This window comes from Cornus florida, unplaced genomic scaffold (assembly GCF_030987335.1).
Source record: "Cornus florida cultivar Cherokee Brave unplaced genomic scaffold, ASM3098733v1 CherokeeBrave_3.0.0_Hap2_Chr01, whole genome shotgun sequence".
Classification (NCBI taxonomy): domain Eukaryota; kingdom Viridiplantae; phylum Streptophyta; class Magnoliopsida; order Cornales; family Cornaceae; genus Cornus; species Cornus florida.
This window is the reverse complement of record NW_026775571.1, coordinates 73,620,021-73,633,367: the sequence shown is the minus strand read 5'-3', so window position 1 is coordinate 73,633,367 and position 13,347 is coordinate 73,620,021. Positions and strand designations below refer to the sequence as shown.

General features: G+C 34.8%; 2 protein-coding genes across 2 annotated transcripts; one reads left to right on the top strand and one right to left on the bottom strand.

The window, feature by feature from the left end:
- The first annotated feature begins 1,313 nt into the window (after positions 1–1,313).
- On the top strand, positions 1,314–8,222 carry LOC132300755 (probable methyltransferase PMT19). The gene is made up of 6 exons (XM_059797980.1): positions 1,314–2,235; positions 4,024–4,234; positions 4,599–4,896; positions 5,595–5,984; positions 6,799–6,876; positions 7,710–8,222. The coding sequence occupies exons 1-6, from the start codon at positions 1,567–1,569 to the stop codon at positions 7,906–7,908; spliced, it is 1,845 nt and encodes a 614-aa protein (XP_059653963.1). The 5' UTR covers positions 1,314–1,566; the 3' UTR covers positions 7,909–8,222.
- Positions 8,223–9,089: 867 nt separating this feature from the next.
- On the bottom strand, positions 9,090–9,485 carry LOC132274791 (NAC transcription factor 47-like). Its single transcript, XM_059776126.1, has one exon. It carries the CDS (start codon positions 9,483–9,485, stop codon positions 9,090–9,092), a length of 396 nt encoding a protein of 131 aa, XP_059632109.1.
- Between the last annotated feature and the right edge of the window lie 3,862 nt (positions 9,486–13,347).

The following is a 13,347-nucleotide window of genomic DNA, read 5'->3' as shown; positions in this document are numbered from 1 at the left end:
ATGACGTGGCACATATTTAATAAGTCATCAGCATTAAAATATAATTCTTAAAAAAAAAAAAAAAAAACTTACAATTATTTATAGAAAAGAAACATCTAGATCAAAACAAAATCCGTACCAATGGCAAAAAATTAAGTACTAAATTTAAGTATTACAATTTAAGTACTAAATATAGATTAAGAATTCTTTTAAATACTTTTTTGAATTTTAGATGTTTAATATTTAATTATAAATAAAAGACTGTTAATATTAGTGCTCCAAAAGCATTAGGCCATTTAGTCATTACATGTTACATTTTTAATACCAAAATTACCTTTCTTTTGTCAATATTAAGAGTCCATTAAAAATTCCAATTCCTTCCATTTTGTCTCCTCTTACTTGTTTGATTTCTCCTTATTTCTCGTTCACATTTTCTTCCTAAAAATCTACAATTCAATGACCAAACACACCATGTGAAATTGTACCAAACCAACCACCAGTCAAATCATAATTGGGTGAGCAATGATCCTTGTTAAAAAAGTGATAATGTGCTTTAGGTCAACCTCAATTAATAAAAAGCAATAATGTGGATCAAAGATTATGTCCCAACACTCTTAATTAATAAAAAACATAATGAATAATTTCCTAACTTTATGAAAGAAAAAAACAGAAATGAAGAACTGGGATCTCTCTCTTTTTATAATTATATATCAAATGTGCAACTATTCTATTGTTTAAAAAATAAATCATGCATTTTTAATATTGAACAAATGTGGACACTTTGTTAATTTGAAGATTGAAATACCTAAAACACCCTTTAAACCAAAAATAAATATAAAACACTGATTTTAGGAAGTGAGAGAGATGAGAGATATTAAGTATTAAGGGTATTTTAGGGTTTTTATTATTTTTTATTCAAAATTGACTGTTAACATATATTAGGAGGCAATTTGAACATATTTTCATATATCAAGAGTTTATATGCACATACTAAATAACATATTTTTTTGCACATTTTTTGTAATATATATATATATATATATATATATATATATATATATTTTACACATCACCCTATTAAAAATATGTAAAAATTGTTGTCAATTTTACAAATGTGTTTATTTGATTTTAAAAGAAAAAACTAAAGCAAATTGGAAATATCTTTGGAGCAACAAATATCAGCTTGCTCAAATAGAGTGTTCAACACTCAAAATTTGCCTTATTTTAAAAGAAAAAACTAAAGCAAATTGGAAATATCTTTGGAGCAACAAATATCAGCTTGCCCAAATAGAGTGTTCAACACTCAAAATTTGCCTTATTTTAACTATGAAATGCATTTCAAAATATAGTACACTCTTACATTTGACTTAAACGTGTCAACCGAACTAATGACCCAAATGTCCATGAAAGATGGCGAGAGATGAGGAATCAGAGCACTGTGCTTTGGTTTTGGTACAAGCACATCAATGCTTCCATTCTAGAGAGAGAAAAAAAGACAGAGGAGAGAGAGAGAGAGGTGTTCAAGTACTGTCACTCTAACAACGATGAGCCCCTCCCTGCAAAGCAAATCTCACCAAAGCACACACAATGGCAGCACCACCGCAGCAACCACCTCCTTCAATCCCTCTGAGAAAACCCTTGATTAGGGTTTTTCTCATCACCATCCTCTGCTCACTCTCCTACACTCTGGGCTTCTACAAAAACAATTCCTTCAATCCAACCTCCACACACTCCCTCCAAGTCCCAAACTGTCTCCAACCCCAAAACCTCACAACACACCAAAACCCTCCTCAGACCCTCCATTTTGAACCCCACCACACTCTCTCTCTCCCACCAGAACCCCCCAAAACCATCCAATTCTTCCCATATTGCCCCAAGAACTTCACAGACTACTGCCCCTGTCAAGACCCAAAAAAGGAAACTTTGTTCGTAACTGAAAATCGCTTCCACAGGGAGCGGCACTGCCCGGACGCCGCGGAGGGGCTCCGGTGTTTGGTCCCGAGGCCGGTCGGGTACCGGAGGCCAGTTCCATGGCCGAAGAGCAGAGACTATGCTTGGTTCAACAATGTACCCTTTAAAAGACTCACTGTGTCAAAGAAAGCCCAGAATTGGGTTCGATTGGAGGGCGACCGGCTAGTTTTTCCGGGCGGTGGCACTTCATTTACGACGGGGATTAAGGGTTATATTGACGAATTGAAGAGGGTTGTGCCATTGAAGTCAGGGGAGATAAGGACAGTCCTTGATGTTGGTTGTGGGGTGAGTGTCACTGCAATGTGCTTCTTTTAGTTGGGTATTTGTTAAAGTTCTTGATATTCTTATATTTTGTATTTGTTTTACGTGGAGTAAGTTATTGTTATATATAATGTTTTGTGTCAGAGGCTTTTCAGGTTTTATAATTTAGTATTCTAATTGCTTTGTTTAGTTAGTTAGCAATACATAAAATGCTTGTGTCTAAGGCTTTCAGCTTTTTCAATTTATTATTGAAAGTGGTCTGTTTAGTTAGTTTCTTGTTGCTAACTGTATATTTATTACTGCACATTATTTTTTTGGGTTAATCAATTCAATATTTATATGGTTCTGTTAGGTCTTTAAAATTAATGATAAAGATGTATGATACAAGTGGTTGTCAAAGAACCATTTACAAACATTGGTCAAAGAATTTTCCTTTTAACTTAACTGGCCCCAAATAATTAGGATTGATGACTATTTTCTAACATTATGTCAAGTGTTAGCCTTTTTGTGGAACTAAACCCAGGTAATTGGGACAAGGTATATAGAGTTAAGTATCAAAATGTATGTCTTCTATATTTTCATTTTTTTTTCCATGTAAAAAAATGGTTTCCTTTTCTTTTCCCAGTGATGTTTGATACTCTATTCACTTCACCGGAAATAGACAGAAACTTGGGAAATGGGAAGGGTATTTTGAGGAAATCGTCCTTCATTCCCAGCTTATCTATCTTAGATTTAGGTAAGGCAACAATAGCATAGAATAACCAATCCACAATATCTCATGTAAAGACTTGTTACCCTCATTCAAGATTTTGTTTTCTTTCAAAATTGTGCCTTATCTTTGTCTTGTGTTTTTGTTTCTTTCTTAAGGCACACTCGCACATTCCAACTGAGACTTGAATTTTGCATCATTTTTTTTGTGGGTGGCAAGAGATACCACTCAAGCTAACAGCTGGTGGTATTTCTATATGACAAACAAGGACCAGAGATTGCGAGAATATCTTGACTCATCTCATCCTGTTTTACTGTCAAGGGTTCTTTTAAGGCTTAATACTACTTAAAATACAGAGCAAGAGAGGGAAAGTCGAGAAGAATATGAGATGAGATCAGTTTGCTGTGTTTTTTGGTATAAGCAATTCTACTTTCAGTATTGATAGCTTTGATCAAATTTGGTGTACTTAAGACATGCAATAATGGTAGGGGCAGAGATAAATGACATATGTTCACACGGGCTGTGCTTCACATCCTTCACAACAATTTATTTTGAGTTTTTTATTTTCATGCCCTCTTCACTCAACTGACTTGTGTTCCCTGGTTCTATATGATATCCAGTATTATAGTCCATTCTCGACTTCTGGTTTCTTTATAAAATGCTAGTAACTTTAGTTAACTCTTTTTCTGTTAGTGGTATGATGATAATTAGATTAGGACTAAAAGGTAATGTTATTATGTGTGTGATTCTAGAGTTCTCTTAAAACTAAGCAATAGATGTATAACATATTTTCTCTTCTTTTGGTTTTAACAAAACCACAAACGCCACTGAATGAGCTCACACACACAATAAATTAACTTTTAAATTTAATTTTAAGCATTTTATGGACTTTTTTATTTTTTATTTCATCAGCTGGCCAAATGAGATGATTTCTGATTTTGGCCAAGACCTGGCAAGAAAATTGGTTGTTCTGTTTATCATCCTCTACCTCCTCAGCTGTCAAAGAGATATGTATAGTCAGTGTAGTCATGAACTCGAATTGTATAATTGATTTGTATACTCATGCTTAATGGAAATTTTGGTCTTAATTACATTTTTCTCAGGTTGCAAGCTTTGGGGCCTCGCTCATAGATTATAACATTTTGACAATGTCTGTAGCACCGAGAGATATTCATGAGGCTCAAGTGCAGTTTGCCTTGGAAAGAGGACTTCCTGCAATGCTTGGTGTACTTAGCACCTACAGGTTACCATACCCATCGAGATCTTTTGACATGGCTCACTGTTCACGATGCCTTGTACAATGGATTGGTGACGGTACTTGAATTTTCAAATTCTTTTTGGCACATATTGCCACCACTATAAAATGATTTCGTCTCTTTTCCTTTTTTATAGGCAGAAATCTATTATATTATTATCGATCCTCATACTTTTTCTGTTAAGGCATTCCTAGGGAGTATTGTTGAATTTGAGGCAATATCGTTTATTGAACTTATGAGCTGATCCTATATGTTCAGTACTCCTAATTCAAATTGAATACCATGACAAATAACCACTCGTATCAATACAACATAAAATGTAATGAATAGGTTTGTGTTGGGAGGTGTCTGTTTGCTCTGCACATATTCATCTGCATTACATTCATATAATCTGATAATTTTTTCCTTAATATGTGTGCCAGGTGGACTATATCTGATGGAAATTGATCGTATTTTGCGCCCTGGTGGCTATTGGGTATTGTCTGGGCCACCTATAAATTGGAAGGTAAACTACAAGGGCTGGGAGAGAACGGTGCAAGACCTACAAAAAGAGCAAAATAGTTTGGAAGATCTTGCTAGGCGACTCTGCTGGAAGAAGATTAAAGAAAGGGGAGCAATTGCAGTATGGCAAAAGCCTACTAATCACATTCACTGCAGCCAAAAGTTAAAGACTTGGAAATCTCCCCATTTTTGTGCTAATACTGATCCTGATGCCGGTTGGTAAGTTTATTCTTCACTTTTTTGCATTTAGACTATGTAACAAGGATGAAAGCGTAATTGTTAGTGCCCAAAGTGAATTCAACATAAAAGCATCCTTTTACACAGCTCTTGCATGTGCTGTTTCTTGTAAATCTAAATTTCCAGTACCAAAAGTCTTCCTTATTTCTTCGTTTCCTTTTTCCTCCCTAAAAGACCTAGAATGTGTGAACCAAAACATTTGCGATGCGATGCCTTTACCATTCTTTTGTATACGATCTAGTTCTTTTTTAAATACCATGCTTACTGAGGAGTGGGAAAGTAGAGAACGTTTGAAATATTACAACATGCAACTGTTTTTCTAAAATTTAAAAATTTCTCTCTTTTCCCCTCCATCAGCATCCAACTGAGCATAAGTCAATTTTGAGACATTGTAATTATTTTTCGGTATGTAGTCTCTAGCTACTTCCTATGTAATTTCAGAATGTTGTAAATGATATGTAAAAAGCAAGCTATTAATAAAATTATCTGAAAGGCCATTACATAATGTTGCTCCCACCTAGGTAGACTAGAAACAAACTTAACATTTGCATTATTTTGCAAAAAGTGGCTGCTCTTGCACTCAAACCGGCTTTTTGATGCCTGTCAACCCAAGCTTCTACTTTTGCATGAAGCAGTTAAGAAACATTCATCATTTTGAAAATATTAACTTTTTTCTCTAGGTACAAGAACATGGATGTCTGTATTACTCCTCTTCCAATGGTGACAGCTATCCATGATACCGCTGGGGGTGCTCTTGAAAAATGGCCTCAAAGGTTGACGACTGTTCCACCTAGAATTAGAAGCGGCATGGTGGAAGGGACTACTGTCAAGACCTTTAATGAAGATAATCAATTATGGAAAAGGAGAGTTCTGTACTATGGAAGTATTCTCAAATCTCTCTTTGCTGGTAGATATAGAAATATTATGGACATGAATGCTGGCTTAGGGGGTTTTTCAGCTGCACTTTCCAAGTACCCAGTTTGGGTTATGAATGTGGTTCCTTTTGATGGAAATAACAATACCCTTGGTGTGATCTATGAACGTGGCCTTCTTGGAACTTACATGAACTGGTGAGACTTGAGCTTTTTTCTTTATTATTAGTATTTTTTTTTTTTTTTCTTTTCTGATGATGATATGTACGTTTATTGTCTTTTGTTATATACTAACTTATATGCTTTTGTACGTTATAAACTGTCATACTTAATGATTGTTTAGTCATTTTTTTGTCGAAACTTAGTGAAATGGTTGCTGTTATTGCTTGTAAATGTTGGAATTTTGCTTCTTATTAAAGCATCTGAGTCTAAAACATGGAGTAGCATTGTTGGATAGCTATGCCGGTAACTTAATTGAAATTAGATCTTTAAATACATCCGACATTTGCTAAAAGTATGTACAGGGCCTCACCATGTCTGCCTCAAAAATAACGATATTCTTAACCCACTGTTTATGTGTTATATGTTAAATTTATTACCACAACAGAGCTTAGTATTTTATATTAGAAGTTGAACTATAACAAGGAAAATGACTTCTTTGCTGCTGGTACTACCGATTCTCCACAAAGTAAGCAATTACAAATTTTGGAGGACATACGAAAATGTCTTCCAACGATTTAAATTGGATTTCTCTGGCTTCTCTATTTTCTAGTTTTGTGTGTTCCTGATTTTTCACTCTATGCATCAAAGTGTGATGTCTCCACCAGTGTGCATTTTCCTTGTCTTTTCCACCACTTGGCTTCCATATTTGGTTTCATCACTCTTTGATATCATTAGATTAATCCATTTTAATGTGCTCTATGGATTTAGAAAACTGTAGCAAATTTGTTAAATATGAAATCTTGTGTTTCCAATTAAACTGCTGGACTTTACAAGATATTCTTGGTTGCAGGTGTGAGCCCTTCTCAACATACCCTCGAACATATGATTTGATACATGCTGATGGTTTATTTAGTATGTACATGAACAAGTAAGTATTTGAGTTCCTAGCATTTTTCTAGGAGATGTTTAGATGTCTTATGGGAATTTTACCATTTCTTTGTGTTTTGCTTGGCATTTGACCCGCAAATTGGTCTATCAAATTGATAAAAAGTATAATTTTCAAGAAGAAATGAATTAAGGTATTGGAAAATTTTGTGTCTTCTATTAAATGCAATAACTAACTGCTATTCAAATTTTTGATAAAACCCAATAGATAGGGTGCTATTTCAGCGAGTCATCCAAATGCTACAAAGACGATATCAGTCAATTTTAATGTTGAATGTTCAGGTTTTCATTTTTCATCTATGGAATTTGGTGCAACTGTCTAGATGATTGTTTTACTAAAATCCTCTGGTTTTGTTGGTCTGAAGAGAGAGTACTTAGTTTGACCAAAAAAATAGTTACACTTCTTCATATGCATTTATTTAGCTTAAAATTGTATCGGAAAGTGAAAAGTTGTTTTTTAAGCTTACTTAACGGCGGAAGGGGAGGCAAAGAAAGTCTGTAGATTCTTTGAAAGCTTTTAAGTTTCCATAGATTTTGCAGTAGATTATGTATAACTCGGTCCGATTAAATGGGCTCTTAACTTTAATGATATTGCTCTCTTAGAGAAGGTCGAGGATTTTCTTTTTCATATGCGACTATACTACTATAATATCACTTGATAGACTTAAAGATCATCTCTCAATTTCTACTCTCTCTAGCAGTACTTGGTTTGGATTGTTAAATTCCTGCACTGTGTGGGCAGAGGGCCCATTAATTAGAAAATACAAGTTCATGTTGAAATGTTATTTAACTTAAACTTATCTGGTGTCTATGTAGGTGTGACATTACTGGAATTCTTTTTGAAATATATCGGATTCTTCGCCCTGAAGGGGCCGTTGTAATAAGAGATCATGTTGATGTCATTGTGAAAGTAAAAAGCATCACGGACCGGATGAGGTGGAATGGCCAAGTTACACACAGTCTGCGTGGCCCTTTCCATCCGGAGAAGATACTCTTCATTGACAACTCCAAATGAGCTCAATTTCACCGACTACTGCTACAAGTTAAGTCTCTGGCTACGCACTTCCAGTGGCTCGTAGCATCTACGAAGATAATGTCGTGGTCAAATATCAATCATGGTTTGGGCGAGGCTAGAATGGCGATGCCTCTATTCTTCCACGAGCTTGCTGTTTAATCTGGTGTACTTTATATGATATACATGCTTAATTATAGGACCTGTGGGTTACATGTGAAGCTTTTGTACATTTATATGGAATACTATATAAATGTATTTAGCAAGGAAATCATGTCAATAATAGAGTTTACTCGTTGATTTATATTTCCCTTAAACTGTATCGTCTTCAAGTGTAGAAATGCAAGCACTCTCTTAAAACTGTAGACCCTACATTGCCTTGCCTTGGGAGAGAGAGATAAAAGAGAGAAGATTGGAGAGAGAGAGGGAGGGCAAAGGTAACAACAAAGTTCTGCAGTTGGAGGGCAATTGCAATTGTTCTGTTGCACAAGATTAATTGCACTCAATGAACCATTAATTGCGAGTTTACCATTTAAGGCAAAATCTTGTGAGGGATCAACGTACTTTTATAACTAGATGGAGTTGTAAAACATACAACTAAGTCTCCATATTACAAGCAATCAATTACAACATAGAAGTCACAACAATGAACAATGAAATTAAAAGAATCAAAAAGGAAAAACTAGCTAGCAACTATATATACAAGATCATCATCATCTTAAGGTAGCTCTAAAGAAATGAGTGATCATACAGAAGACTTTTAGAAAAAGCGTTGAGGCGTGTCTCCATATCTGAATCAAAGAAATCTGTTTCGAAATCACAGTTGTCAAAAAATGCCTCAATCTATTGTAGGTCTTGGTATGAGTTCATTGTTGTATTGATATCATCAACAGTGGCTGAAAATCGGAACACGGCATTGGAAGTAACTCATGTTGATCCTTTAGAGTCGGAGTCTTTTGTGCGGTACTTGTAGAGGCCTCATCATGATCATATCGCACCTTCTTCTTCTTCTTCGGACTAGGATTTTCTTCTTTGGATAACTCGCGAACATGCTTTGGCGCTCTCCTCAGAAATTTAGAATTATCTCGTTTGATCTTGCAAATAACATAATCACCATCACCTTCTTCTTCTAACCCATTCAAACTCACACCACCCAAGGAATATTTGTGCATGATCCAGTGCCCTCATGGCATGATGGAGTACTCATCGTTCTTCACATTTGCTTCAAAATCCAACATCCTTTTGAAACCAATAAGTTGTTTCTGTCCATTATAAATTTCATGAGTCTTGGTTTTGCCATCCCAAGTCCCACACCCGGCTCTCCTTACAACTCTCTTCTTATTGCCAATTTTCTTCAACTTAGTGAAGACGTAGATCACGAATTCGTTGCTACTCGTATGCCGCCATTGATCTTCAAATTCTTTTCTGAATATGTCCCATGGGGCATTCATGTAAAAATCAATATCCAATATTATACCCTCAGGCAAGCTCTCTCCCGTCACTTTACCGTGACTTCTTAGGTAATGGAGGATTTCATCTTCTTTGGGGGCGAAGCGAAACCCTAGGGCCGGTATAAACATCTCTATCTCAATTGGGTTAATAGCAAGCAAGGACGTAGATTTTTCTGTTCTTTTTCTGATACCAAGCGAGGACGTGTAAAGGGAGGAAGACTGATAGTCGGGGGTCTTTTTGTAGTAGGAAATCGTGTTCGTCGTGAGAGTCGGCTCAATTCACGATAGAAGAGAAAAAGAGGGGCCGCCCACTTGATTAGATTTAGAACAATATTGAGCAGGGAGCAGAATTGTGTGTTGAAACTGCTATCTTCTAATAAAATTGATACACTCGGAGCTTTTCCCGACTTCTTCAACCTTCAGGTCTATGGATGACTTTCAAGGATGATGTTCTTTCGATTTTTCTGTTCTTTTTCTGAGACCAAGCAAGGACGTGTAATCAGAGTTGTGACAGAGTTGTGTGTTGAAACTGTTATCTTCTATGCAAGAAAAGAAAGACTCGGTCACAGACTGGGGCTGATTTCAATCCAATACAACATCAGAGTGATTGAGGCGGAAAGCTCTGGAATGGATGGTTTCCAAATACAGAAGACGACCGAGATTGAGGCTGAATGGAAAGTGGATGTGGCCCTTAAATAGGTTTCCTCTGGAAGACTTGCAAGAAAAGAAATAGGTTTTTCCAATTTCTAAAAAGGAAACTAATATTACATCAAAATTTGGTAATTAATATACACATCTTTAAATTTAAGGATTTAAATTCTAATTACCTATGCAGTTTACTTTAATTGGTGATAAATATGTACTCCTATACATGACCTCTCTTTATTTAATTATTAAATATAAAATTTTATTAAATGACTTATTTGATTTTTTAAATATCTCAAAAAATTGTATGCTCATATATAGGTGCCTGTACGGGGAGTTTGATTTTTCAAATATCTCAAAAAATTATATGCTCATATATAAGATCATGTACCCAGGACATTCTAGAATTTTCCATGTTCATCAATGGTGAGGTGAAACTGGAGGTCTTGGGCAAGGAGATCTTCTCTTTCGGCTCAATATTCTATCATATTTATCTTTCTTTGTATTTATTACGGAGCATAATAGAAATTATTTCATTCTATAAAAAATCTAAATGACATTCATTTTTTCAACAATTCCCCACAAATCTTTCTGAATAACACTCACTGGATCCCATTAAACATATGATCTGCACTGGATATGAAATATATGTCATTTTGCACTACCTCAATCTGCATACACACAAAGCTCATAAACAAAGCAAAAACCAACAGGGAATGGTTATTTATGTGTAAGGGATCACATCATACTATGGAGTATGACGTGAGCGTGAATCGTCCCAAGAAATCTAAACAATTATAGGTTTTTAGAATTGAATTCTACTTTAGTACTTATGTGATTGCTGAAAAGGGTTTTGTTTTGTGATTAGAACTAATTTAACTTAAGTGACTGCAATAAATAAATGCAGTTTAAAAGATTGGAAGAGATTTAAGGTGTATGATTCACCACTAAGTACATTCCCTAACTCACTACTTTCAACTAATTGGGGGAAAAATCAAATGTAATTCTAAATGATGTTAATAATTGCAATGAAAAGTATAAACCATCAATTTCAAGAATGAATCAACTTCTTAATGATAGTTAAACTAAGTGTAGTGCAATTCACCAATTCAAAGCATGATTCATCAATTCAAGTTACAATTTCAACACACATTAATCTAGAGGATAATGCAATTGTGATAATAAGCATGAATTTCAAACACTAATATGGATTGTCTACTTACCTAGGACTTAAATTGCAATTAAATTAATTAACCTTAAATTAAGCTAACTAAGCATGCAATTAAACTAATTAGACAAGAAATTAACTAATTGTGTAGGGCAATCCATCTAGCACAAGCAATATTCATCAAATTGAATCATAATTACAACTAATTATCACCATGCATAGACATCACAAGAATCAATTAACAAGATTTCAAGCGTAAAAGTTGATTACGAAGCAAACACACAAAAGACAACATGATATTAACATTGATAATCAATTGGAAGAATTTATTCATAAACATTCAAGCCTATACACTAATTACATAAATTAAACCCCAAAAAGAGAAAAGTTAGGAATTAGGTTACATGCTTAGAGTTTATCCAACTTTAAGTAGAAGAATCAACCACTCATGGTTGATGGATTTAAAGACAGAACAATCTCCATTATCTGCTTTATCATCTCTGAGCTTCTTCTTCCAAACCCTAGCTTGTTCTTCAGTTTCTCATCCTTTTCGTGTTTTCCAGAGAGCGTAGTAATATATCGATTCCAGAATAAAAATAATACGAAATAATAATATATTAAAAGCTCCTAATTAAAATAATGAAAGACTAACAAACTCTATTAAAGCCCATAAGTTACAAAAATACGCCCAAAAGACAAAATCCCGTAGCCATCAAAACAGGTCAAATCCGTAACTTAAATTGTTGCCAGTAACATGGCGTCCTGAAGCAACTTTTGGCGTCCAGACGCAGTGCACTCTGCTACATCCTTGGCATTTTTCTGATTTCTTCTGAAATTTTCTGGAACTTTCTGCTTGTCTCCAAAAATGCTGTAATGGACCGATTTAAACCCGTTTGAACTTTATTACCCTGAAATAGACATAAACATTAATTAGGACTAAAACATAAAAATAAGATAGATGTAAAGACTAAAATACCTTAACTTAGGTACTAAAATGTGCAACATTTAAGCACTTATCACGCCCCCAAACTTAAATATTGCTAGTCCCTAGAAATGAACTACAGTATGAAAATGAAACAAACATATATACAACTATAAACTAATAAAACAAATAAAGATAACAACACTTTCGTAGGGATCATGGTTGCATTTAGCATATGCAACAAACCTTTTAAACCCCTACGTTACCCCTAGTGGACGAGTGAAGTCTCGTGAGGGTTTCCAAAAATGGTACCCACAAACATCAACAGCTCTTTCTTACTTAAGAAGCAACGACACATATCAAACGAGTGTTGAAAGTAGATTACTTCAAGTATGCAAATTTCTGCCATTTCTAAGCTATTCTCAACATTTCAACATCATATAAGCAAGAATGATCCTCCATACATCAAGCAATTAATCATGCAAATTGAATCAATTCTATCATTCTTTTGGAGTGAACTGACATCAAAATGTGTTGCTATTCCAACAAATCAAAGTAATGGCATAACCTTACCCTCAAACTAGCATACAGATATAGTACCAGACATCAAGACATTGAATGAACCTTGTTATTCAATCAAACAATTTTTTTTAATTGATTTCATTTTTTTTTTTTCCTATTCCTATTTCTCAGCTTTGGCGAGTGATTTTGCTCACCTTTGGTGAGTGCTTTTATTTCTTTTCTTTGCAAGGTCATTTTATCAAAAATGAAAGCTTTCAAAGCATACTAGCTCAATTGGGATAAACCAAAACAATAATCAACTAAGCATGTACCCCGCAAATTGAATGCTAGTGTGCACAAGTGTAAGTGTAGAATTCTAGAATCAACTTTCAAAGTATTCTTAATTAACAAGATGATGTGTACCACAAAAGCAAACATGATGTCAAAAATTGAAATTTACCCCTAAATGGCATCCTAGAGTATACAAGAAGTATTAGACTCTAACTACTTGCTTTTCAAATGCACTATGCTTCAAAAGTTCGAAATCAATGCCAAACACATCTCAAATCTCGCATTTAAAGCTCAACTTAAAATAAAATGAATCATGATGACCTTACCCCGAAACTTAAACTGTACATTGTCCTCAATGTGCGATGAGAACAATGAAAAATGATGGAAAGAGTATACCGTGATGACAAAGACTATGAAGTCTGGCAATGATCCAGTAGGAAAGATGTCTCCCCCAAACTTGAATG

Bases quoted from the DNA above. Each gene is read 5' to 3' on its own strand.
- LOC132274791 (XM_059776126.1), bottom strand. From the start codon at position 9,485: ATGTTTATACCGGCCCTAGGGTTTCGCTTCGCCCCCAAAGAAGATGAA.
- LOC132300755 (XM_059797980.1), top strand. From the start codon at position 1,567: ATGGCAGCACCACCGCAGCAACCACCTCCTTCAATCCCTCTGAGAAAA. The intron at 2,236-4,023 runs GTGAGTGTCACT...CATTTTTCTCAG, and splicing joins TCCTTGATGTTGGTTGTGGG to GTTGCAAGCTTTGGGGCCTC. The intron at 4,897-5,594 runs GTAAGTTTATTC...TTTTTTCTCTAG, and splicing joins ACTGATCCTGATGCCGGTTG to GTACAAGAACATGGATGTCT.